The 27,061-nt window shown below is 43.8% G+C and overlaps 2 protein-coding genes across 2 annotated transcripts in view; one reads left to right on the top strand and one right to left on the bottom strand.

The window, feature by feature from the left end:
• scp2a (sterol carrier protein 2a) overlaps window positions 1–17,272 on the top strand; it is a 32,498-nt gene extending 15,226 nt beyond the window's left edge. Inside the window, exons 12-16 of the mRNA XM_041842437.2 lie at window positions 303–456; window positions 5,342–5,435; window positions 7,497–7,626; window positions 12,002–12,081; window positions 17,050–17,272. Of these exons, the coding sequence (XP_041698371.1) occupies window positions 303–456; window positions 5,342–5,435; window positions 7,497–7,626; window positions 12,002–12,081; window positions 17,050–17,145 (554 nt within the window). The 3' untranslated portion in view covers window positions 17,146–17,272. The remainder of the gene's footprint in view (window positions 1–302; window positions 457–5,341; window positions 5,436–7,496; window positions 7,627–12,001; window positions 12,082–17,049) is intronic.
• LOC121535402 lies at window positions 14,472–16,082 on the bottom strand. The gene is made up of 2 exons (XM_041842438.2): window positions 16,032–16,082; window positions 14,472–15,986 (listed from the first exon to the last, which is right to left on the bottom strand). Exons 1-2 carry the CDS (start codon window positions 16,071–16,073, stop codon window positions 14,472–14,474), a joined length of 1,557 nt encoding a protein of 518 aa, XP_041698372.1. The 5' UTR covers window positions 16,074–16,082.
• Window positions 17,273–27,061: the final 9,789 nt, after the last annotated feature.

Genomic DNA, 27,061 nt, shown 5'->3' on the forward strand with positions numbered 1-27,061 from the left:
CGTTTGTTCTTGTTGATTACTCAGGTCTGGCTGAGCGTTCTGATCTCTGTGATTGGCTCAGTGCATTGACCCTATCGGTTTGTGTGATTGCTCAGGTCTGTCCCAGTGTGTTGGCCTCATTTCTCTCTGTGGTTGATTACTCAGGTCTGGCCCATGTGTTCTGATCTGATCTCTCTCTCTGTGTATGTGTCATTGACCTCCCCTCTCTCTCTCTCTCTCTCTGTCTCTCTCTCTGTCTCTGTCTCTGTCTCTGTCTCTGTGTCTGTGTGTCTGTCTTTTTCTTTGCTTGCTTGCTTGCTCAGGTCTGGCCCAGTGTGCGGAGCTGTGCTGGCAGCTGAGAGGCCAGGCTGAGAGGAGGCAGGTCCCGGGGGCGAAGGTGGCCCTGCAGCACAACATCGGCCTGGGAGGAGCTGTGGTCGTCACTCTCTACAGGATGGGGTTCCCTCAGGACGCCAGGTGAGTTTATCTGCCTACCAACTAACTAATTAACTGACTAGGTGAGAAACACACCACTGAGGTGATTTACCAACTAACTAGATAACTAGGCTAGCTAACTAACTAGTTAACAAACTATTAAACTAATTAGCGAACTGACTTAACTGACTACTAGAAGAGTTAATAATGTGTGATTTCTTAGTCTATATCTCTCAGATCCTTGCAGAAATCGTATGTTGTTTAAAATAATAGAAACCAGCTTTAGCATAAAGGCAAAGTATTTTTTTTTTAGGGGCAATTCCATGGTAACAGAATTTTTCCACTTTAAAATGTACAATAAATAAAACCATTGCTTTCCATGTTTAACAAACCATAAAACTCTATGCACAAGGACAACTTTAAACCATTTCCACAGAACATGTTGCAACACAGATACAACGTTTTTCCAGTAAAGGTTTTTATAAAAACAATTGACTGTTTTAAATTGTTCAAAGTAGTCATTGTACATAGAGTTGTTTGGTTTATCAAATGTTGAAATCAATGTTTTTTTTGTTAGGCAAATATTTTAAAGTGACAAAATCGTCTCAGTGTAATTCTGTTACAGAGGAAATGGCTGTGGTACAGGATCTCTTCAGGCTTACATCTTCAAAAAGTCATTGTTTGAGCTGGGTAACATGGTTCTCATCTCAAAACTGTTTTTCACGGTATTGAATTGGCTTCAACGATAACAGTTGGTGGCATTGTGAACAATCTTGTTGCTTCTCTGTATGATAGTTGTTGTGAATATTGTGAGGTAAAATGTGAGCATTCCTCACAACTCGGTCTTATCCTCTATACTGCACCAAACCCATGTTTTGTAAAAAAGTTCCTAATGTGAGAGAAAGATGAATGCGTAACATGTTTACCTGCTTTGTTTAACAAATAGTAAGACATTTCTGTCCTATTAATGCTGTGTTTTTGTAAAGGGATGGTTTCTACTCCAGCTCCCTGCAGCTAGTCTAGGCGTGTGGTCAAGGACATGGGTTTTTACTTGAGATATGGGTATCTGGAGCTGGCAACTGATTTATGAATGTCTAGGTGATAAAACCAACAGCCACATTCCATTTAACGATGTGTGAGAGGGAGATGTCTCCGGTCTGACTGAGCCTGCATTGGTGTTTGTGTAAGGTACCAGGGAGAGATGACTCGGGTGTGGATAATGTTGATAAGAACCTTGTCTTGGGGGCCAAACCCTGGTTTCCATACAATGAGAACAGTCTTCACCGCAGATACTGTCTGCTGTGAATTATTAATTGATTTCATACAAATCCTAACCTTTTGACTCATTCCACACATCTGCTGTTTGTCATGTAGAGTGAGAGGGGGTATCGTGCTATAAAAGATGTCAGAGCTCTCAACCCAACAGTCAAGAGTGTTGGGTCGACCAGCCTCACTTTACTACCTTATTAATACGTTTTGAATAAAGTAATATCCTGATTGGTGATTGACCTTGTCTCTCCTCATTATTGATTAGAATTTCCACGACACTAATAACAGAGAAAAGCAAACATTCTCACACACACACACACACACACACACACACACACACACACACACACACAAACACACAACAACAGGGACAGACCTACTTGTCTTTTTTCCACCTGTTCTTTCTCCTGAGTGACAGGCTATATAAAAACACTTGGCATTCAGGTAAATAGTCTACCTGTCGTTCAGACCTGTCGTTCAGTCTACCTGATGTGTAGGTAGACAGACCTGTCGTTCAGTCTACTTGATGTGTAGGTAGACAGACCTGTCATTCAGTCTACCTGATGTGTAGGTAGACAGACCTGTCGTTCAGTCTACCTGATGTGTAGGTAGACAGACCTGTCATTCAGTCTACCTGATGTGTAGGTAGACAGACCTGTCGTTCAGTCTACCTGATGTGTAGGTAGACAGGTCTGTCGTTCAGTCTGCCTGATGTGTAGGTAGACAGGTCTGTCGTTCAGTCTACCTGATGTGTCGTTCAGTCTGCCTGATGTGTAGGTAGACAGGTCTGTCGTTCAGTCTGCCTGATGTGTAGGTAGACAGGTCTGTCGTTCAGTCTACCTGATGTGTCGTTCAGTCTGCCTGATGTGTAGGTAGACAGGTCTGTCGTTCAGTCTGCCTGATGTGTAGGTAGACAGGCCTGTCGTTCAGTCTACCTGATGTGTACAGTTCGGAACAAGTCGGAAGTTTACATACACTTAGGTTGGAGTCATTAAAACTCGTTTTTCAACCACTCCACAAATTTCTTGTTAACAAACTATAGTTTTAGCATGTCGGTTAGGACATCTACTTTGTGCATGACACAAGTAATTTTTCCAACAATTGTTTACAGACAGATTATTTCACTTATAATTTACTGTATCACAATTCCAGTGGGTCAGAAGTTTTACATACATTAAGTTGACTGTGCCTTTAAACAGCTTGGAAAATTCCAGAAAATGATGTCATGGCTTTAGAAGCTTCTGATAGGCAAATTGACATCATTTGAGTCAATTGGAGGTGTACCTGTGTATGTATTTCAAGGCCTACCTTCAAAGTGCCTCTTTGCTTGACATCATGGGAAAATCAAAAGAAATCAGCCAAGACCTCAGAAAAGAAATTGTAGACCTCCACAAGTCTGGTTCATCCTTGGGAGCAATTTCCAAATGCCTGAAGGTACCACGTTCATCTGTACAAACAATTGTACGCAAGTATAAACACCATGGGACCACGCAGCCGTCATACCGCTCAGGAAGGTGACGCGTTCTGTCTCCAAGAGATTAACGTACTTTGGTGCGAAAAGTGCAAAACAATCCCAGAACAACAGCAAAGGACCTTGTGAAGATGCTGGAGGAAACCGGTACAAAAGTATCTATATCCACAGTAAAACGAGTCCTATATCGACATAACCTGAAAGGCCACTCAGCAAGGAAGAAGCCACTGCTCCAAAACCGCCATAAAAAAGCCAAACTACAGTTTGCAACTGCACATGGGGACAAAGATCATACTTTTTTGGAGAAATGTCTTCTGGTCTGATGAAACAAAAATAATAATAAATAATAATAATAATATGCCATTTAGCAGACGCTTTTATCCAAAGCGACTTACAGTCATGCGTGCATACATTTTTGTGTATGGGTGGTCCCGGGGATCGAACCCACTACCTTGGCGTTACAAGCGCCGTGCTCTACCAGCTGAGCTACAGAGGACCAATGGTCATTATGTTTGGCCATAATGACCATTGTTACGTTTGGAGGAAAAAGAGGGTAGCTTGCTAGCAGAAGAACACCATCCCAACTGTGAAGCACGGGGGTTGCAGCATCATGCTGTGGGGGTGCTTTGCTGCAGGAGGGACTGGTGCACTTCACAAAATAGATGACATCATGAGGAAGGAAAATTATGTGGATATATTAAAGCAACATCTCAAGACATCAGTCAGGAAGTTAAAGCTTGGTCGCAAATGGGTCTTCCAAATGGACAATGACCCCAAGCATACTTCCAAAGTTGTGGCAAAATGGCTTAAGGACAACAAAGTCAAGGTATTGGAGTGGCCATCACAAAGCCCTGACCTCAATCCTATAGAAAATGTGTGGTTAGAACTGAAAAGGCGTGTGCGAGCAAGGAGGCCTACAAACCTGACTCGGTTACACCAGCTCTGTCAGGAGGAATGGGCCAAAATTCACCCAACTTATTGTGGGAAGCTTGTGGAAGGCTACCAGAAACGTTTGACCCAAGTTAAACATTTACATTTTAGTCATTTAGCAGACACTCTTATCCAGAGCGACTTACAGTTAGTGAGTGCATACATTTTATTTTTTTATACTGGCCCCCCATGGGAATCGAACCCACAACCCTGGCGTTGCAAACGCCGTGCTCTACCAACTGAGCTACATCCCTGCCGGCCATTCCCTCCCCTACCCTGGACGACGCTGGGCCAATTGTGCGCCGCCCCATGGGTCTCCTGGTCGCGGCCGGCTACGACAGAGCCTGGATTCGAACCAGGATCTCTAGTGGCACAGCTACCACTGCGCCACTCTGGAGACAATTTAAAGGCAATAATAATAATAATAATAATAATAATAATAATAATAAATAATAATAAATAATAATAATAATAAATAATAATAATAAAGGCAATGCTACCAAATACTAATTGAGTGTATGTAAACTTCTGACCCACTGGGAATGTGATGAAATAAATAAAAGCTGAAATAAATCATTCTCTCTATTATTATTCTGACATTTCACATTCTTAAAATAAAGTGGTGATCCTAACTGACCTAAGACAGGGAATTTTTACTAGGATTAAATGTCAGGAATTGTGAAAAACTGAGTTTAAATGTATTTGGCCAAGGTGTATGTAAACTTCCAACTTCAACTGTAGGCCTGTCGTTCAGTCTACCTGATGTGTAGGTAGACAGACCTAAAAGTACTGTGGTACTTACCTTAAAACATTCTGTACAAAGGACTAACAACAGCAGAGCATTATGATCTACTAGCTACTGGTGTTTTATTAAATGCCTTTTTAGTAGGACAAAAGCCAAGGCGTGTGTGTGTGTGTGTGTGTGTGTGTGTGTGTGTTTTTGTGTTTGAATGTACCAATGTTGAAAGTGGTGTGTCCAAGGCCATTATTGTGTGTGTCAAAAGTAGTGCACAAACTAGGGAATAGGGTACCATTTGGGCCTCAGACACAGCCTGTACTTTAACCTTCTGTGTTGGAACAGTTTAAGTGGAGCCACTGCAGTATGACCTTGGACAGACTCCTTTCAACACACACGTTTACTTTATGACTGTCCTTCAATGATGATGTTGCAAACACACACTCATTTTTAATAGCCTCTCTTTCTCTCTCGTAGAGAACGCTCTCCAACTGAAGCCTGTCTCTGTGTGTGTGTTCTAGGTCCCAGATAGCGGCTGTCCCCACCAGAGCAGAAAGTCTGGAGGGCTTCAAAGCCTATTCTGTCTTCCAGGAGATAGAGAAGAAACTACACGAGGTACACCCCCTGGACAAACCAAATTCCTATTAACCATTTATATCCTTTTTATGCAAAGTCCAAATGTATTCATGTTCTGTGTGGGTGCTGACGACTGCAGACTCTTACCTCAGTCTCACTCTGCAGTGTCATTGCTGCTTGTTTGTCACATCAATTAAGTGCCACATTTTAATGTTATTTAACAAAGCTTTTTGTATTATAATAATGACTTATTTGCCACATTTGAATTTTATTTAACAAAGCTTTTTTTTATTATTATAATAATGACTTTATGAGGTCATTTCTGTCTCTGTTTAACAGTCTGTCACCAGAGACCAATGTCAAGGTAGTCTCAGAACCCAGTACAACTAGCTAGCTACGTGATTTATGTGAGTCCGTCACCTCATACAGTACCAGTCAAAAGGTTGGACAAACCTACTCATTCCAGGGTGTTTCTTTATTTTTTACTATTTTAAACATTGTAGAATAATAGTGAAGACATCAAAACTATGAAATAACACATATGGAATCATGTAGTAACCAAAAAAGTGTTAAACAAATCAAAATAAATGTGAGATTCTTCAAAGTAGCCAACCTTTGCCTTGATGGCAGCTTTGCACACTCTTGGCATTCTCTCAACCAGCTTCACCTGGAATTGTTTTCCAACAGTCTTGAAGGAGTTCCCACATATGCTGAGCACTTGTTGGCTGCTTTTCCTTCACTCTGCGGTCCAACTCATCCCAAACCATCTCAATTGGGTTGAGGTCAGGTGATTGTGGAGGCCAGGTCATCTGATGCAGCACTCCTCACTCTCCTTCTTGGTCAAATAGCCCTTACACAGCCTGTAGGTGTGTTTTGGGTCATTGTCCCACTAAGCGCAAACCAGATGGGATGGCGTATCGCTGCAGAATGCTGTGGTAGCCATGCTGGTTAAGTGTGCCTTGAATTCTAAATAAATCACTGACAGTGTCACCAGCAAAGCTCCATCACACCAACTCCTCCATGCTTCTAGGTGGAAACCACACATGCGGAGATCATCCGTTCACCTACTCTGCGTCTCACAAAGACACGGCGGTTGGAAGCAAAAATCTCAAATTTGGACTCAACAGACCAAAGGACAGATTTCCACCGATCTAATGTCCATTACTCGTGTTTCTTGGCCCAAGCAAGTCTCTTCTTATTGGTGTCCTTTAGTAGTGGTTTCTTTGCAGCAATTCGACCATGAATGCCTGATTCACTCAGTCTCCTCTGAACAGTTGATGTTGAGATGTGTCTGTTACTTGAACTCTGTGAAACATTTATTTGGGCTGCAATCTGAGGTGCAGTTAACTCTACTGAACCTATCCTCTGCAGCAGAGGTACTCTGGGTCTTCCATTCCTGTGGCGGTCCTCATGAGAGCCAGTTTCATCATAGCGCTTGATGGTTTTTGCGACTGCACTCTTGACATTTTCAGTATTGACTGACCTTCATGTCTTAAAGTAATGATGGACTGTCTCTTTGCTTATTTGAGCTGTTCTTGCCATAATATGGACTTGGTATTTTACCAAATAGGGCTATCTCCCCTACCTTGTCACAACACAACTGATTGGCTCAAACGCATTAAGATGGAAAGAAATTCCACAAATTAACTTTTAATAAGGCACACCTGTTTAATTGAAATGCATTCCAGGTGACTACCTCATGAAGCTGGTTGAGAGAATGCCAAGAGTGTGCAAAGCTGTCATCAAGGCAAAGGGTGGCTACTTTGAAGAATCTGAAATATAAAATATATTTTGATTTGTTTAACACTTTTTTGGTTAGTACATGATTCCATATGTGCTATTTCATAGTTTTGATGTCTTCACTATTATTTTAAAATGTAAAAATAAAGAAAAACCCTGGAATGAGTAGGTGTCCAAACTTTTTTGACTGGTACTGTATATATTTAGGTAACGTTAACCCGACGCCAGCCCTCCGCTTCCGTGTTTGAGTGATGGACAAGACTTTGAAGTATGGTGATGCAACATTAACCTAACACAACCCAACAGAACGCAAAGCCATAACAGTCCATCTCTCTCTGCTCTGATTGGGTCACATTGCAGGAAGGAAAAGACGTTGTGAAGAAGATTGGTGGAGTTTTTGCCTTCAAGGTGAAAGATGGACCAGAGGGGAGAGACGCTCTGTGGGTCGTAGACGTGAAGAATGGACAAGGCTCCGTGAGCAACGATGCTGGTGTGTGTCTGTCCGTGTGTCTGTCCGTGTGTGTCTATGTGCGTGTCTCATCAGAATATTTGGTCTTTGTGTTTTGACAATGTTGAGTGTTTTTATCAATGTGAGCGTTAGAGGACTTGGAGGAGCTGGGATTCTGCCATATTAGATTTCCTGACAAAAAAAAAACAGAACGAATGTCCGTCTGAGGAGATGGTTGTCTGCAGAATATAAAAGGATGGACAGTCTGTCTTCTGAGAGCAGCTCTCTAATGCAAAGACAAAGAAGGATTTTAATCAAACGCCAAACGCACACACAAACAACTTTTAAATTGCATCCTTTAGGAAACACACACACAGTCACACAGATAAACTTTTAAATTGCTTCCATTATGGCTGTCTGGACCAGTGTCCTGTTCTTCCACTCAGCTCTGTTGAAAAACCTTTCTAAACTTGACCTTCCTCTGAGCATGTTATCAAACCCATCTCACTTGTTAGGATGTTGTGTGCGTCCCAGATTGCACCCAATGCCCTATATGGTGCACTACTTTTGACCAGAGCCGTATAGGGTGGCATTTGGGACACAGCCCCAACAGTACGTTGAACGGTCTCTAAAGTGCAGCGAACATACTCTTCCTGGGGTCCAAACATATTAAAACACTTACATTACATATAAAAACAAAGTATAAAACAGTACATCATATAACATTATTACACCACTACCTATCTACAATACAACATGTTTAATACCACCATACAACAATATCACAAAGGGTGCGTATGCATGTGTCTATACCTTTGTGTGTGTCTCTTCACAGTCCCCGTTGTTCCATAAGGTGTATTTTTACCTGTTTTTTAAAAATCTGATTCTACTGCTTGCATCAGTTACCTGATGTGGAATAGAGTTCCATGTAGTCATGGCTCTATGTAGTACTGTGCGCCTCCCATAGTCTGTTCTGGACTTGGGGACTGTGAAGAGACCTCTGGTGGTATGTCTCGTGGGGTATGCATGGTATGCATGGGTGTCCGAGCTGTGTGCCAGTATTCCAAACAGACAGCTCGGTACATTCAGCTTGTCAACACCTCTTACAAAAACAAGCAGTGATGAAGTCAATCTCTCTTCCACTCTGAGCCAGGAGAGACTGACATGCATGTCATTAATTTTAGCTCTCCGTGTACTTTTAAGGGCCAGCCGTGCTGCCCTGTTCTGAGCCAACTGCAGTTTTCCCAAGTCCCTCTTTGTGGCACCTGATCACACTACTGAACAGTAGTCTAGGTGCAACAAAACTAGGGCCTGTAGGACCTGCCTTGTTGATAGTGTTGTTAAGAAGGCAGAGCAGCGCTTAATTATGGACATACTTCTCCCCATTTTAGCTACTGTTGTATCAATATGCTTTGACCATGACAGTTTACAATCCAGGGTTACTCCAAGCAGTTTAGTCACCTCAACTTACTCAATTTCCACATGATTCATTATGAGATGTTGTTGAGGTTTAGGGTTTAGTGAATGATTTGACCCAAATATAATGCTTTTAGTTTTGGAAATATTTAGGACTAACTTATTCCTTGCCACCCATTCCGAAACTAACTGCAACTCTTTCTTAAGTGTTGCAGTTATTTCAGTTGCTGTAGTAGCTGACGTGTATAGTGTTGAGTCATCCGCATACATAGACACACTGGCTTTACTCAAAGCCAGTGGCATGTCGTTAGTAAAGATGGGAAAAAGTAAGGGGGCTAGACAGCTGCCCTGGGGAATTCCTGATTCTACCTGGATTAAGTTTGAGAGGCTTCCATTAAAGAACACCCTCTGTGTTCTGTTAGACAGTTAACCCTTTATCCACATTATTGCAGGGGGTGTAAAGCCATAACACATACGTTTTTCCAGCAGCAGACTATGATCAATAATGTCAAAAGCCGCACTGAAGTCTAACAAAACAGCCCCCACAATCTTTTTATCATCAATTTCTCTCAGCCAATCATCAGTAATTTATGTAAGTGCTGTGCTTGATGAATGTCCTTTTCTATAAGCATGCTGAAAGTTTGTTGTCAATTTGTTTACTGTAAAATAGCATTGTATCTGGTCAAACACTATCTATTCCAATAGTTTACTAAGGGTTGGTAACAGGCTGATTGGTCGGCTATTTGAGCCAGTAAAGGGGGCTCTACTATTTTTAGGTAGCGGAATGACTTTTGCTTCCCTCCAGGCCTGAGGTTACACACTTTCTAGTAGGCTTAAATTGAAAATATGGCAAATAGGAGTGGCAATATCGTCCGCTATTATCCTCAGTAATTTTCCATCCAATTTGTAAGACCCCGGTGGCTTGTTATTGTTAATAGACAGCAATACGTTTTTCACCTCTTCCACACTCACTTTACAGAATTCAAAATTACAGTGCTTGTCTTTCATAATTTGGTCAGATATACTTGGATGTGTAGTGTCAGCAATTGTTGCTGGCATGTCATGCCTAAGTTTGCTCATCTTGCCAATGAAAAAATTATTAAAGTAGTTGGCAATATCAGTTGGTTTTGTGATGAATGAGCCATCTGATTCAATGAATGATGGAGCTGAGTTAGCCTTTTGTTGTTGTTTTCATGTTGAGTTAATAATAATAATAATAATAATAATAATATGCCATTTAGCAGACTCTTTTATCCAAAGCGACTTACAGTCATGCGTGCATACATTTTTGTGTATGGGTGGTCCCGGGGATCGAACCCACTACCTTGGCGTTACTAGCGCCGTGCTCTACCAGCTGAGCTACAGAGGACCACAAAAACTAGACGTTGAACTGACGTCTGTGCCCAGTGGGTTGCGAAAGTTTCCATGTCCCCTAATGTTTTTACAGCTACTAGGAAGATTTTAACCTACTTCACCCAAACATTTCCCCAAGTTTTCACCATCATTGTAAAGCTCTAGGTATTGTTGTTGCTTTGACAGTCATTTCTGAAAGACTATTATTTAATCATGTGATTAGTAATTCATTTACGTCTCTCATTTTAAGGTCAACCCTGTTACTTGAACTGAACTCTCGTTTTATATTCCAAATAAATATTGAACATCTAATAGTGAAATCATAATGTACAATCAGGGTGAGCTCTTTTTCGCCATTTTGTGGTGGAAAACTGAGGGGCTCGAGCGTAACACGTAAAAACCCTCTTATCCATAGATAGACAGGCTAGAAATGTTTTTAACCATTACATTTTTTTTGGTGAAACATGCATTCAATTGCCCCTCGCTGTTGCACACAACAAGCTTCCATTCCCCCTGTCACAAGGGGAGTTATGGCTGATAAGATGAAATCATCAACCCTGATACTTTATTTGGAACTTATAGGCATTTATTTTTTTTACTATAGTATTTTTTTTACATTTAAACTCTTGATGTGAACATTTGTTATTTTATTAAGTTGAACATGTGAGTCAGTTTCATCATAGCGCACATAACATGTGCTCTTTAAAACAATGTTAAAATTAGGTGAAATCAAACGGTTTTTTTGGACAAAGTTATACTACTCAAAAGGCACCCAATTGGTGGAACGACCCAACAACCGAGTCTATCATCTGTCTAGCTATGAATAGCAAAGTCCTTATTATTATGGTGCAAATAATTGATGTTCCCATGTACTGCATTGTTGATCAGACCATTCTCACCTCACCCTACCCACTTATGTATGTCTGTGTCCCAAATAGGCTCTGGTCAAAAGTACTACACTTTATAGGGAAAAGGTTGCCATTTGGGACATAGCCTATGTCACATGTAATCAGTAGTACAGTAATCATTTTAATACTGGAAAGTTATGTGGGGCAGGATAATTGAAGGAAGGTTTTGTAGGGCAGGATAATTGAAGGAAGGTTATGTGGGGCAGGATAATTGAAGGAAGGTTATGTGGGGCAGGATAATTGAAGGAAGGTTTTGTAGGGCAGGATAATTGAAGGAAGGTTATGTGGGGCAGGATAATTGAAGGAAGGTTATGTGGGGCAGGATAATTGAAGGAAGGTTTTGTAGGGCAGGATAATTGAAGGAAGGTTATGTGGGGCAGGATAATTGAAGGAAGGTTTTGTAGGGCTGGATAATTGAAGGAAGGTTATGTGGGGCAGGATAATTGAAGGAAGGTTTTGTAGGGCAGGTTAATTGAAGGAAGGTTTTGTAGGGCTGGATAATTGAAGGAAGGTTATGTGGGGCAGGATAATTGAAGAAAGGTTTTGTATGGCAGGATAATTAAAGGAAGGTTTTGTAGGGCAGGATAATTAAAGGAAGGTGTTGTAGGGCAGGATCATTGAAGGAAGGTTTTGTAGGGCAGGATCATTGAATGAAGGTTTTGTAGGGCAGGATAATTGAAGGAAGGTTTTGTAGGGCAGGATAATTGAAGCTCTGTTATTTTATTCTCTCCTCCATTCAGATAAGAAGGCTGACTGCACTATCACCATGGGAGATGAAGACTTAATGATGCTGATGACAGGCAAGATGAATCCACAGACGGTGAGTCTTTAAAACAACAATGAGTAATGCTGCCTATTCCCTATATAGTACACTACTTTTTACCAAAGACCTACGGTAATAGGGTTCCATTTGGGATAAAGCCCAATGCTCTTGTCCTCTTGTTCAGTTTTCACGAGGTAAATAGGTGTTAGATGACCTTTTATAGAACACGTGTGCATTTACTTTACACAGATGTCACATGAGAATGAAAGCTCCTAAAATGGATCCCTCGTCTTGGTTATAATCATGCATGGATGAAAGTGGCGAAGTGTTGCTGTTTACACATTTTTGGGTGAAGGGTGAGTACTTCACCTGGATATGACCACACTTGAAGTTATATACAGTAAAGTGGATCTCTATGTCTCATTGATGGAGATCAGTCATTTCAATATCTTTTATATTGAGATTCTTCACTCACTTTTAGTCCAAATTAGGCTTGGGCGGTACACCAGGGCATTTGGAAAAAGCCACGGGATGGTTTTTCAATACCGTCAAAACTATTTATTTAAAGTTTTCAATAAATGTCAATGTTTGTAGCTGCTTTTTAAGTGAATACCTGCAGTGAACTTGTGCAATACGTTAGAAGATAAAGCAGATCACATTCTTCATTTCACTTGTCACTTTATTTTACATTATGAGGCTTACCGTAGTTCCCCAGAACAGTTGAGCCAGTCACGTGTTTTGTTGTTGTAAATAACACAACAGGTGTTGAGCTGGTGAGTCCATAGCGTTCTATACTCTCTGTTGTGCGGCGGACAGGTGATGAAGTTAAACTTGTATGCAATTCACTACTAAATGTTTGATATCTTATAATGGCTTTCTGCCAGAAGTCAAAGAGCCCTGGATGAGTTCTGTACAGCTGCCATTTTGTCCCTGTGCTTCCTGCTAGTGTTCTTTTCCTCCTCCGTTCTCCCCTCTGCTCCGTGTGCACATGCTGCTCTTCCTTCAGAAAAGCATGCATCACAACTTTGTTCATTTTCACAATTAATCTCGTTCACTTTCGCTTGTAAATGTCCCCACTCACTGAAAATGACATTCGGTAGCTACTAGCGATGCTTGTATAACTTGATGAGCTCTCTCTCTCTCTCCCCTTCTCTCTCTCTCTCTCCCCTTCTCTCTCTCTCCCCTTCTCTCTCTCTCCCCTTCTCTCTCTCTCACCCCTCCCCTCTCTCACCCCTCCCCTCTCTCACCCCTCCCCTAATAAATAAATGTCTAGTCAAGGCCTCCAGATGTATTAAGTGTACTAAGGGCATCAGCCCCCTCTCTGTTCATGGACATTGACCCTGGACGTAAGGGACACAGTCTGACAACGCCCACAGACCAAGGACAATACACTCAACATGTAACAGGCAGAGAAAACATTTTATTGAAGGAGTTAGTTCCGTTCGGAAGCCAGGTAACACAGGGAAAGGCCAGGTTTGGTCTCAGACCTCCGTTCAGAACCCAGGTAACACATGGGCCAGATTTGGCCAGGTTTGGTCTCAGACCTCCGTTCAGAACCCAGGTAACACATGGGCCAGATTTGGCCAGGTTTGGTCTCAGACCTCCGTTCAGAACCAAGGTAACACATGGGCCAGATTTGGCCAGGTTTGGTCTCAGACCTCCGTTCAGAACCAAGGTAACACATGGGCCAGATTTGGCCAGGTTTGGTCTCAGACCTCCGTTCAGAACCCAGGTAACACATGGGCCAGATTTGGCCAGGTTTGGTCTCAGACCTCTGTTCAAAACCCAGGTACCAGAGGGGCCAGGTTTGGTCTCAGACCTCCGTTCAGAACCCAGGTACCAGAGGGGGCAGGTTTGGTCTCAGACCTCCGTTCAGAACCCAGGTGCCAGAGGGGCCAGGTTTGGTCTCAGACCTCCGTTCAGAACCCAGGTACCAGAGGGGGCAGGTTTGGTCTCAGACCTCCGTTCAGAACCCAGGTGCCAGAGGGAAAGGCCAGGTTTGGTCTCAGACCTCCGTTCAGAACCCAGGTGCCAGAGGGGCCAGGTTTGGTCTCAGACCTCCGTTCAGAACCCAGGTGCCAGAGGGGCCAGGTTTGGTCTCAGACCTCCGTTCAGAACCCAGGTGCCAGAGGGGCCAGGTTTGGTCTCAGACCTCCGTTCAGAACCCAGGTGCCAGAGGGGCCAGGTTTGGTCTCAGACCTCCGTTCAGAACCCAGGTGCCAGAGGGGCCAGGTTTGGTCTCAGACCTCCGTTCAGAACCCAGGTGCCAGAGGGGCCAGGTTTGGTCTCAGACCTCCGTTCAGAACCCAGGTGCCAGAGGGGCCAGGTTTGGTCTCAGACCTCCGTTCAGAACCCAGGTGCCAGAGGGGCCAGGTTTGGTCCCAGACCTCCGTTCAGATATAAAGGATTTCAAAGACCTGAGAGAGATTAGATGTATTGTTATTCAACTAACCTCGTCCCCAGGCCAGCTGGGGGACCAGACTATTATTGAAGTAACCTCGTCCCCAAGCCAGCTGGGGGACCAGACTATTATTGAAGTAACCTCGTCCCCAGGCCAGCTGGGGGACCAGACTATTATTGAAGTAACCTCGTCCCCAGGCCAGCTGGGGGACCAGACTATTATTGAAGTAACCTCGTCCCCAGGCCAGCTGGGGGACCAGACTATTATTGAAGTAACCTTGTCCCCAGGCCAGCTGGGGGAACAGACTATTATTGAAGTAACCTCGTCCCGAGGCCAGCTGGGGGACCAGACTATTATTGAAGTAACCTCGTCCCCAGGCCAGCTGGGGGACCAGACTATTATTGAAGTAACCTCGTCCCGAGGCCAGCTGGGGGACCAGACTGTTATTGAAGTAACCTTGTCCCCAGGCCAGCTGGGGGACCAGACTATTATTGAAGTAACCTCGTCCCCAGGCCAGCTGGGGGACCAGACTATTATTGAAGTAACCTTGTCCCCAGGCCAGCTGGGGGACCAGACTATTATTGAAGTAACCTCGTCCCGAGGCCAGCTGGGGGACCAGACTATTATTTAAGTAACCTCGTCCCCAGGCCAGCTGGGGGACCAGACTTTTATTGAAGTAACCTCGTCCCGAGGCCAGCTGGGGGACCAGACTGTTATTGAAGTAACCTTGTCCCCAGGCCAGCTGGGGGACCAGACTATTATTGAAGTAACCTCGTCCCGAGGCCAGCTGGGGGACCAGACTATTATTGAAGTAACCTCGTCCCGAGGCCAGCTGGGGGACCAGACTATTATTGAAGTGACCTCGTCCCCAGGCCAGCTGGGGGACCAGACTATTATTTAAGTAACCTCGTCCCCAGGCCAGCTGGGGGACCAGACTATTATTTAAGTAACCTTGTCCCCAGGCCAGCTGGGGGACCAGACTATTATTGAAGTAACCTCGTCCCGAGGCCAGCTGGGGGACCAGACTATTATTGAAGTGACCTCGTCCCCAGGCCAGCTGGGGGACCAGACTATTATTTAAGTAACCTCGTCCCCAGGCCAGCTGGGGGACCAGACTTTTATTGAAGTAACCTCGTCCCGAGGCCAGCTGGGGGACCAGACTATTATTGAAGTGACCTCGTCCCCAGGCCAGCTGGGGGACCAGACTATTATTTAAGTAACCTCGTCCCCAGGCCAGCTGGGGGACCAGACTTTTATTGAAGTAACCTCGTCCCGAGGCCAGCTGGGGGACCAGACTATTATTGAAGTAACCTCGTCCCCAGGCCAGCTGGGGGACCAGACTATTATTGAAGTAACCTCGTCCCGAGGCCAGCTGGGGGACCAGACTATTATTGAAGTAACCTCGTCCCGAGTCCAGCTGGGGGACCAGACTATTATTGAAGTAACCTCGTCCCCAGGCCAGCTGGGGGACCAGACTATTATTGAAGTAACCTCGTCCCGAGGCCAGCTGGGGGACCAGACTATTATTGAAGTAACCTCGTCCCGAGGCCAGCTGGGGGACCAGACTATTATTGAAGTAACCTCGTCCCGAGGCCAGCTGGGGGACCAGACTATTATTGAAGTGATTCCCAGGATCATTGTCTGACATTGAGGAGAGAGGGAGAAGACACAGCAGAGAGATTAGATTGATTATCGTGATGTTTTCAGCAGGTGGGCGTTTTCCAATCAACTTTTTGCCACTGATACAAAAACAATACAATTAGAGGAGAAATTCAACAGGGGAAGAATGTGATTAGTGATAGTGGATGTTTTTGGGCAAGTGAAGTGGGCGATTTTCAATCAAACTTTTGTTGCCAGGCCAGATCTAGGCCAACTTCCCACCCACACACCTGGGGCCATTGATTTATTTGGTTGAATTTATCCTTTCAGCAACACTGAACACAATCCTTTCTCTGTTTTCCCCTCCTTCATTTCCCCAAAGGAAAAATAAACCCGCACACTGCTCTTCTTACTATCACTTATGTTATTCAAGCTTTACGTGTCGGACTCTTAGTCTTCATCAGAGCTTTTATTTTGAGAGTCAGCATCAGCAAGCATAATTAATTGAACCTTTATTTAAACAGGAAAGACACTTGAGGTTAGAAACCTATTTTTGTAACTTTAACAGACATCACACACATACTTCCTCTAGGATGAATCCTGTAATGTTATGGTTATTTTGAGGGTTTAGGTCTGGGCCATTAATCCTGTCACCGTTTCTGCATTGGGTTTTATCTGAACGGCTGAAACGCAGGCAGGCACGCCTCCAGTTGGTTCCTGTCAGAGCAGAGCCGTTCCCTGGCTGAAAGCTGTCACCCTGACCAACACTGACATGGCCAGCCACTTTCTCCCTCCCTCCCTCCGTCTCTCCGTCCGTCCCTCTCTCCCTCCCTCCGTCCCTCTCTCCCCCTCTTTCTCTCTCTCTCCCTCTCTCCGGTGTCCCAGTTTTCAGTGTACCGTATTAATCCTGCAACTGGGTAACCTGAACCCTTTAAACCGCTGAGCCTGAGCCGTAGTTGACTTTCCCTATGTTTTAACCCATTCTCCTCTGATTATAATTTCTCTCCCCTACATGTCCGCTGCAGGCGTTCTTCCAGGGCAAGCTGAAGATCGCAGGAAACATGGGCATGGCCATGAAGCTTCAGAGTCTGCAGCTGGTGCCAGCCAAAGCCAAGTTGTGATTGGCTGATAGACCCTCAGCTCTGGAACTCCTGCCATATGTAGCAGTTATGCACATTCTCTCTCTCACCTCTCCTCCTCTCTCACCTCTCCTCCTCTCTCACCTCTCCTCCTCTCTCACCTCTCCGCCTCTCTCACCTCTCCTCCTCTCTCACCTCTCCTCCTCTCTCACCTCTCCTCCTCTCTCACCTCTCCTCCTCTCTCACCTCTCCCCTCACCTCTCCTCCTCTCTCACCTCTCCTCCTCTCTCACCTCTCCTCCTCTCTCACCTCTCCTCCTCTCTCACCTCTCCTCCTCTCACCTCTCTCTCACCTCTCCTCCTCTCTCACCTCTCTCTCACCTCTCCTCCTCTCCTCCTCTCTCACCTCTCCGCCTCTCTCACCTCTCCGCCTCTCTCACCTCTCCTCCTCTCCTCCTCTCTCACCTCTCCGCCTCTCTCACCTCTCCGCCTCTCTCACCTCTCCTCCTCTCTCCTCCTCTCTCACCTCTCCTCTCACCTCCTCCTCTCCTCTCTCACTCTCTCTCACCTCTCCTCCTCTCTCACCTCTCCTCCTCTCTCACCTCTCCTCCTCCTCTCTCACCTCTCCTCCTCTCTCACCTCTCCTCCTCTCTCCTCCTCTCTCACCTCTCCTCCTCTCTCACCTCTCCTCCCTCCTCTCTCACCTCTCCTCCTCTCTCCTCTCCTCTCTCTCCCCTCTCTCCTCTCTCTCTCTCCTCCTCTCTCACCTCTCCTCCTCTCTCACCTCTCCTCCTCTCTCACCTCTCCTCCTCTCTCACCTCTCCGCCTCTCTCACCTCTCTCCTCCTCTCTCACCTCTCCTCCTCTCTCACCTCTCCGCCTCTCTCACCTCTCCTTCTCTCTCCTCCTCTCTCACCTCTCCTCCTCTCTCACCTCTCCTCCTCTCTCACCTCTCCGCCTCCTCACCTCTCCTCCTCTCACCTCTCCTCCTCTCCTCTCTCTCTCCTCCTCTCTCACCTCTCCTCCTCTCTCTCACCTCTCCGCCTCTCTCACCTCTCCTTCTCTCTCATCCTCTCTCACCTCTCCTCCTCTCACCTCTCCTCCTCTCACCTCTCGCTCACCTCTCCTCCTCTCTCCCCTCTCCTCCTCTCCTCCTCTCTCACCTCTCCTCCTCTCTCACCTCTCCTCTCTCACCTCTCTTCCTCTCTCACCTCTCCTCCTCTCTCACCTCTCCTCCTCTCTCACCCCTCTCTCACCTCTCCTCCTCTCTCACCTCTCTCTCACCCCTCTTACTTCCCCTCCTCTCTCACCTCATGCCATCTCATCTCTCTCCTCCACACCCTTTCACACTCACTCTTAATAATATAGCCTCTTGCTCTCTCTATCTCTCTGTGTCTTTCGATCTGTCTATCGATCTCTTTGTCTCGATCTTTGAAATAGATTCTGTAGTAGATAATTAGTTAGAAATCAACCCCAGTGTGCCAAGATTCTAACTGCCTCAAGTGTCCTCTAACATAATTAATAATTAGATATTTTTCATATTTAATTCACATTTTCCTCATGATTATGGGTTCCTAATGTTTCGACCAACCAATGTGAAGATACATATATATATATACACATAGAACTGGGAAATGTGTCTTAACTGTTGTCACAATATTCTGCTATCAGCTGCTGGGATAAACTGGAGGAGGAGAGATTGTGAAAGTTGTGAAACGCAATTGAGTTCTCTCTGGACTCTTTGACGGCCATCTTATAAACAGCTTATGAAGCTGTTGCTGTGTCAAGAAAAGGAAAATATCATCTTTAAGACCCAACTAATCTGGTTTGATCTCCGGCACTGCTGTTCAGTCATTTAATACCACAGCGACCAGGCGTTAGCTGTGAGAAGACGGCAGGGACTCTCGCCTGCTCTCCCGCTACATAATAATAACACTGTCATTGCAGTAAATGTATACAATATTTTATGATTGTGTAGTAAATAATGTTTAATAGTAATGTAACATTGTGGACTAGTTGATAATAATACTGTCTGGACACCACTTTATGTGGCTCTGGGGTCTTTTTCTATGAACTGACAGTCTGATAGGACCTGATTTGAGGAAATTATTTTGTATAGAATGTATATGTGTGAATGACTGAGCGAATGCTATTGATTTTTAAATAATAAATAACCCCCTATATTGACCAGCAGACTGAGCGTTTCATTAATTACATACAGATGAGACCGTATTAATCATGTGTTTGCTGATTTTACGTTTAATTACTTCACAAAGTCACTGCATTTTTGGGAAAGAGCTCTCAAGGTAAGAATTTCACAGTACTGTTTTACACCCGTTGTATCCTGTGCACGTGGCGAATACACTCTGAAACTTGAAATGCTTGACCAGAAGTGTTTTGGGTGAACCAATTATCTGTGCATACGTACACGGACCGTTTGCTTTGTTCCCAATATGCCTTCCTTACATTTTCCTCAACAATTATTCTGTTCTGAAGTAGTTTATTTTGTTGTCGTTAAAGGTCTAATGCATAGCAATGAAATCCCTTTCCCCAGTTTTCTCTGATGAAACCTAGGGGGCTACAGCTTTGGGATTTGGCATCCTATTCTCTATTTAGTGCACTACTTTTGACCAGAAAAGTAGTGCACTAAAAACGGAATACTGTGCCGTTTTGAAAATGGCTTTGTGTTTGTGTAGTAAGTCTCTTCCAGTCTGCATAGCGATATCACAAAGTGAAAGAAAAATTCTAATATATTTGTAAATAGAATAATGAAAAATAATACACTAATATATCTTGATTAGATAAGTATTCAACCCCCTGAGGCAATACATGTTAGAATCTCCTTTGGTAGTGATTACAGCTGTAAGTGTTTCTGGGAAAGTCTCTAAGAGCTTTGCACACTTGGATTGTACAATATTTGCCCATTATTCTTTTCAAAAGTCTTCAAGCTCTGTCAAATTGGTTGTTGATCATTGATAGACAACAACTTCCAGGTCTTGCCATAGATTTTCAAGCAGATTTAAGTCAAAATTGGAACTCGCCACTCAGGAACATTCACTGTCTTCTTGGTAAGCAACTTGAGTGTAGATTTGGCCTTGTGTTTAAGGTTATTGTCCTGCTGAAAGGTAAATCAATCTCCCAGTGTCTGGTGGAAAGCAGACTGAACCAGGTTTTCCTCTAGGATTTTGTCTGTGCTTAGCCCATTCCGTTTATTTTTATCCTGAAAAACTCCCCAGTCCTTAACGATTACAAGCATACCCATAACACGATGCAGCCACCAAAATATGGAGAGTGGTGCTCAGTAATGTGTTGTATTGGATTTGCCCCAAACATAACACTTTGTATTCAGTGGTCCTCTGTAGCTCAGCTGGTAGAGCACGGCGCTTGTAACGCCAGGGTAGTGGGTTCGATCCCCGGGACCACCCATACACAAAAATGTATGCACGCATGACTGTAAGTCGCTTTGGATAAAAGTGTCTGCTAAATGGCTTATTATTATTAGGACACAAAGTTAATTGCTTTACCTCATTTTTTGCAGTATTACTTTAGTGCCTTGTTGCAAACAGGATGTTTGGAATATTTTTATCCTGTACAGGCTTCCTTCTTTTCACTCTGTCAATTAGGTTAGTATTGTGGAGTAACTACAATGTTGATCCATCCCCAGTTTTCTATCACAGCCATTAAAGTCTGTAACTGTTTTAAAGTCACCATTGGCCTTATGATGAAATCCCTGAGTGGTTTCCTTCCTCTCCGGCAACTGAGTTAGGAAGGATGCTTGTATTTTTGTAGTGACTGGGTGTATCGATTCACCATGTGTGATTAATAACTTCACCATGTTCAAAGGGATATTCAATATCTGCTTTTTATTTTATTTTTACCCATCTACCAATAGGTGCCCTTCCTTTGCGAGGCATTGTAAAACCTCCCTGGTGTTTGTGGTTGAATCTGTGTTTGAAATTAACTGCTCGACTGGACAGATAATTTTGTGTGTGTGGGGTACAGAGATGAGGTAGTCATTCATAAACCACGTTAAACTTATTGCACACAGTGAGCACATGAAACTTATTATGTGACTTGTTCAGCAAATTTTTACTCCTGAACTTATTTAGGCTTGCCATAACAAAGATGCTGAACACTTACAGTGGGGAAAAAAAGTATTTAGTCAGCCACCAATTATGCAAGTTCTCCCACTTAAAAAGATGAGAGAGGCATGTAATTTTCATCATAGGTACACGTCAACTATGACAGACAAATTGAGAACAGAAAATCCTGAAAATCACATTGTAGGATTTTTAATGAATTTATTAGTCAATTATGGTGGAAAATAAGTATTTGGTCACCTACAAAAAAGCAAGATTTCTGGCTCTCACAGACCTGTAATTTCTTATTTAAGAGGCTCCTTTGTCCTCAACTCGTTACCTGTATTAATGGCACCTGTTTGAACTTGTTATCAGTATAAAAGACACCTGTCCACAACCTCAAACAGTCACACTCCAAACTCCACTATGGCCAAGACCAAAGAGCTGTCAAAGGACACCAGAAACAAAATTGTAGACCTGCACCAGGCTGGGAAGACTGAAGCTGCAATAGGTAAGCAGCTTGGTTTGAAGAAATCAACTGTGGGAGCAATTATAAGGAAATGGAAGACATACAAGACCACTGATAATCTCCCTCGATCTGGGGCTCCACGCAAGATCTCACCCTGTGGGGTCAAAATGATCACAAGAACGGTGAGCAAAAATCCCAGAACCACACGGGGGGACCTAGTGAATGACCTGCAGAGAGCTGGGACCAAAGTAACAAAGCCTACCATCAGTAACACACTACGCCGCCAGGGACTCAAATCCTGCAGTGCCAGACGTGTCCCCGCTTAAGCCAGTACATGTCCAGGCCCGTCTGAAGTTTGCTAGAGTGCATTTGGATGATCCAGAAGAGGATTGGGAGAATGTCATATGGTCAGATGAAACCAAAATAGAACTTTTTGGTAAAAACTCAACTCGTCGTGTTTGGAGGACAAAGAATGCTGAGTTGCATCCAAAGAACACCATACCTACTGTGAAGCATGGGGGTGGAAACATCATGCTTTGGGGCTGTTTTTCTGCAAAGGGACCAGGACGACTGATCCGTGTAAAGGAAAGAATGAATGGGGCCAGGTATCGTGAGATTTTGAGTGAAAACCTCCTTCCATCAGCAAGGGCATTGAAGATGAAACGTGGCTGGGTCTTTCAGCATGATAATGATCCCAAACACACCGCCCGGGCAATGAAGGAGTGGCTTCGTAAGAAGCATTTCAAGGTCCTGGAGTGGCCTAGCCAGTCTCCAGATCTCAACCCCATAAAAAATCTTTGGAGGGAGTTGAAAGTCCGTGTTGCCCAGCGACAGCCCCAAAACATCACTGCTCTAGAGGAGATCTGCATGGAGGAATGGGCCAAAATACCAGCAACAGTGTGTGAAAACCTTGTGAAGACTTACAGAAAACGTTTGACCTGTGTCATTGCCAACAAAGGGTATATAACAAAGTATTGAGAAACTTTTGTTATTGACCAAATACTTATTTTCCACCATAATTTGCAAATAAATTCATTAAAAATCCTACAATGTGATTTTCTGGATTTATTTTTCTCATTTTGTCTGTCATAGTTGACGTGTACCTATGATGAAAATTACAGGCCTCTCTCATCTTTTTAAGTGGGAGAACTTGCACAATTGGTGGCTGACTAAATACTTTTTTTCCCCACTGTATTGACTCGAGACATTTCAGCTAGTCATAAAAAAAATATATATATATATATTATAAAAACATAATTCCACTTTGACATTATGGGGTATTGTGTGTAGGCCAGTGACACATTTAAAATGTAAGCTGTAACACAACAAAATGTGGAAAAAGTCAAGGGGTGTGAATACTTTCTGAAGGCACTGTATTCACTGGTCTGGAATTGTAATTATGCAATGTTTGACACTCCTCTTTTTAGTTTTATTACGTATACGAGTATTGCTAGAAGTCAAAGTTTCCTTTTAAATTCCCCTTGCCTTAAGGGGCAATCTGCAGTTGCTACATCAATTTTTTGAATTATAAATACATTTTACGTACCCATTGATTCTAGAAGAGTGACTTATAAATGGCTCATGAGCTTAGTTAAACTGTCCTACCCCATCAGAACCCAAAATATAAGCTTGTTTTACTCCAATGTTTGTAAACAAAGTACATGTAAACAAACACTAGATAGCCTCAAACCATGGTTAAAACTAGAATGTTCATATCACGGACGGTCAGTCCTTGCATCTATAGCTCTGTCTATGAATTTGAGAGTGGTTACATTTTAATAGCCCCATCCCTTAGATTTTTACCAAAAGTCAAGTGGCGAGATTAACTTTGTCATTGTTTAAAATGAGGATTGCCCCCTTTAAATACTGTTCTGGCACAACTACTCTGGAATTGTAATGATGCAAAGTTCAAAGTTCCAGGACTAGATTAAAACAAATTGACATCAGCATAGTGGTTGTTTTGGCGGTGTCGGAACTGCATTAGAGCTGTCAAATCCACAAGCGGCTCGTTGCATTACCTTATCGCGGACACTGCCATTGGATGCAACAAAACCACACCCGACTTTAATCCGGCAAATCACATGCAGCCGCATTAGAAGTTCATGCAGCAGAATTACAAGTTCAAACACTTGAATTAGACCGATAGGCCATAAATCCCCCCCGCCCAAATGAACATGAAAACATGCATTAGTCTAACATCAATGGTTTGACATTTGAGAGTCCTTATTTCTAAAATCGATAGAGCCTACACTTTCTTGCGCCATTTTGAACTTCTAACGCAGTGGGGACAATAAGGAAGGTAGTGGTTTGTGACACACGAGCATCCGCTCACCGATATGTCAGCTCATATGTCAGTTACCTCTCCAACACCTCCAGAACATCTGTTATCAGTTACACCTCCAACACCTCCAGAACATCTATCAGTTACACCTCCAACACCTCCAGAACATCTATCAGTTATACCTCCAACACCACCAGAACATCTGCTATCAGTTACACCTCCAGAACATCTGCTATCAGTTATACCTCCAACACCTCCAGAACATCTATCAGTTACACCTCCAACACCTCCAGAACATCTATCAGTTACACCTCCAACACCTCCAGAACATCTGCTATCAGTTATACCTCCAACACCTCCAGAACATCTATCAGTCATACCTCCAACACCTCCAGAACATCTATCAGTTACACCTCCAACACCTCCAGAACATCTGCTATCAGTTATACCTCCAACACCTCCAGAACATCTGCTATCAGTTATACCTCCAACACCTCCAGAACATCTGCTATCAGTTATACCTCCAACACCTCCAGAACATCTGCTATCAGTTATACCTCTAACACCTCCAGAACATCTGCTATCAGTTATACCTCCAACACCTCCAGAACATCTGCTATCAGTTATACCTCCAACACCTCCAGAACATCCATCAGTTACACCTCCAACACCTCCAGAACATCTGCTATCAGTTATATCTCCAACACCTCCAGAACATCTGCTATCAGTTATACCTCCAACACCTCCAGCACATCTGCTATCAGTTATACCTCCAACACCTCCAGAACATCCATCAGTTACACCTCCAACACCTCCAGAACATCTGCTATCAGTTATATCTCCAACACCTCCAGAACATCTATCAGTTATACCTCCAACACCTCCAGAACATCTGCTATCAGTTATACCTCCAACACCTCCAGAACATCCATCAGTTACACCTCCAACACCTCCAGAACATCTATCAGTTACACCTCCAACACCTCCAGAACATCTATCAGTTACACCTCCAACACCTCCAGAACATCTATCAGTTATACCTCCAACACCTCCAGAACATCTGCTATCAGTTACACCTCCAACACCTCCAGAACATCTATCAGTTATACCTCCAACACCTCCAGAACATCTGCTATCAGTTACACCTCCAACACCTCCAGAACATCTGCTATCAGTTACACCTCCAACACCTCCAGAACATCTGCTATCAGTTATACCTCCAACACCTCCAGCACATCTGCTATCAGTTACACCTCCAACACCTCCAGAACATCTGCTATCAGTTACACCTCCAACACCTCCAGAACATCTGCTATCAGTTACACCTCCAACACCTCCAGAACATCTATCAGTTACACCTCCAACACCTCCAGAACATCTGCTATCAGTTACACCTCCAACACCTCCAGAACATCTGCTATCAGTTATACCTCCAACACCTCCAGAACATCTGCTATCAGTTATACGTCCAACACCACCAGAACATCTATCAGTTACACCTCCAACACCACCAGAACATCTGCTATCAGTTATACCTCCAACACCACCAGAACATCTGCTATCAGTTATACCTCCAACACCTCCAGAACATCTATCAGTTACACCTCCAACACCACCAGAACATCCATCAGTTACACCTCCAACACCTCCAGAACATCTGCTATCAGTTACACCTCCAACACCTCCAGAACATCTGCTATCAGTTACACCTCCAACACCTCCAGAACATCTGCTATCAGTTATACCTCCAACACCTCCAGAACATCCATCAGTTACACCTCCAACACCTCCAGAACATCTGCTATCAGTTATATCTCCAACACCTCCAGAACATCTGCTATCAGTTATACCTCCAACACCTCCAGCACATCTGCTATCAGTTATACCTCCAACACCTCCAGAACATCTATCAGTTACACCTCCAACACCTCCAGAACATCTATCAGTTACACCTCCAACACCTCCAGAACATCTGCTATCAGTTATACCTCCAACACCTCCAGAACATCTGCTACCAGTTATACCTCCAACACCTCCAGAACATCTGCTATCAGTTATACCTCCAACACCTCCAGAACATCTGCTATCAGTTACACCTCCAACACCTCCAGAACATCTGCTATCAGTTACACCTCCAACACCTCCAGAACATCTATCAGTTACACCTCCAACACCTCCAGAACATCTATCAGTTATACCTCCAACACCTCCAGAACATCTGCTATCAGTTACACCTCCAACACCTCCAGAACATCTATCAGTTATACCTCCAACACCTCCAGAACATCTGCTATCAGTTATACCTCCAACACCTCCAGAACATCTGCTATCAGTTACACCTCCAACACCTGCAGAACATCTGCTATCAGTTATACCTCCAACACCTCCAGAACATCTGCTATCAGTTATACCTCCAACACCTCCAGAACATCTGCTATCAGTTATACCTCCAACACCTCCAGAACATCTATCAGTTACACCTCCAACACCTCCAGCACATCTGCTATCAGTTATACCTCCAACACCTGCAGAACATCTGCTATCAGTTATACCTCCAACACCTCCAGAACATCTGCTATCAGTTACACCTCCAACACCTGCAGAACATCTGCTATCAGTTATACCTCCAACACCTCCAGCACATCTGCTATCAGTTATACCTCCAACACCTGCAGAACATCTGCTATCAGTTATACCTCCAACACCTCCAGAACATCTATCAGTTACACCTCCAACACCTCCAGCACATCTGCTATCAGTTATACCTCCAACACCTCCAGAACATCTGCTATCAGTTACACCTCCAACACCTCCAGCACATCTGCTATCAGTTACACCTCCAACACTCCAGAACATCTGCTATCAGTTACACCTCCAACACCACCAGAACATGTGGATGTCAGCCAACGCTAGTTAACGCTCGATCTGATTGAATCTAGACCCTAGATTTTTGTTCTGTTATGTTGTACACAAGTATCTTTAAGGGTCAAATGTCATGTTGATCTTTCTCTCAGGACATGATTGGTTTTCTACAAAGACAGAACTTCTGCATACCAGTTGACACACTATTCCCTATATAGTGCACTACTTTTGACCATATATAGTGCACTACTTTTGCCATTTAGGAAGTA

Source organism: Coregonus clupeaformis, chromosome 21 (assembly GCF_020615455.1).
Source record: "Coregonus clupeaformis isolate EN_2021a chromosome 21, ASM2061545v1, whole genome shotgun sequence".
Lineage (NCBI taxonomy): Eukaryota > Metazoa > Chordata > Actinopteri > Salmoniformes > Salmonidae > Coregonus > Coregonus clupeaformis.

Coding starts and splice junctions, on each gene's coding strand:
- LOC121535402 (XM_041842438.2), bottom strand. CDS start 16,073: ATGTCAGACAATGATCCTGGGAATCACTTCAATAATAGTCTG. Junction 15,987..16,031: donor ATCACTTCAATAATAGTCTG/GTCCCCCAGCTG, acceptor AATAATAGTCTG/GTCCCCCAGCTGGCCTCGGG.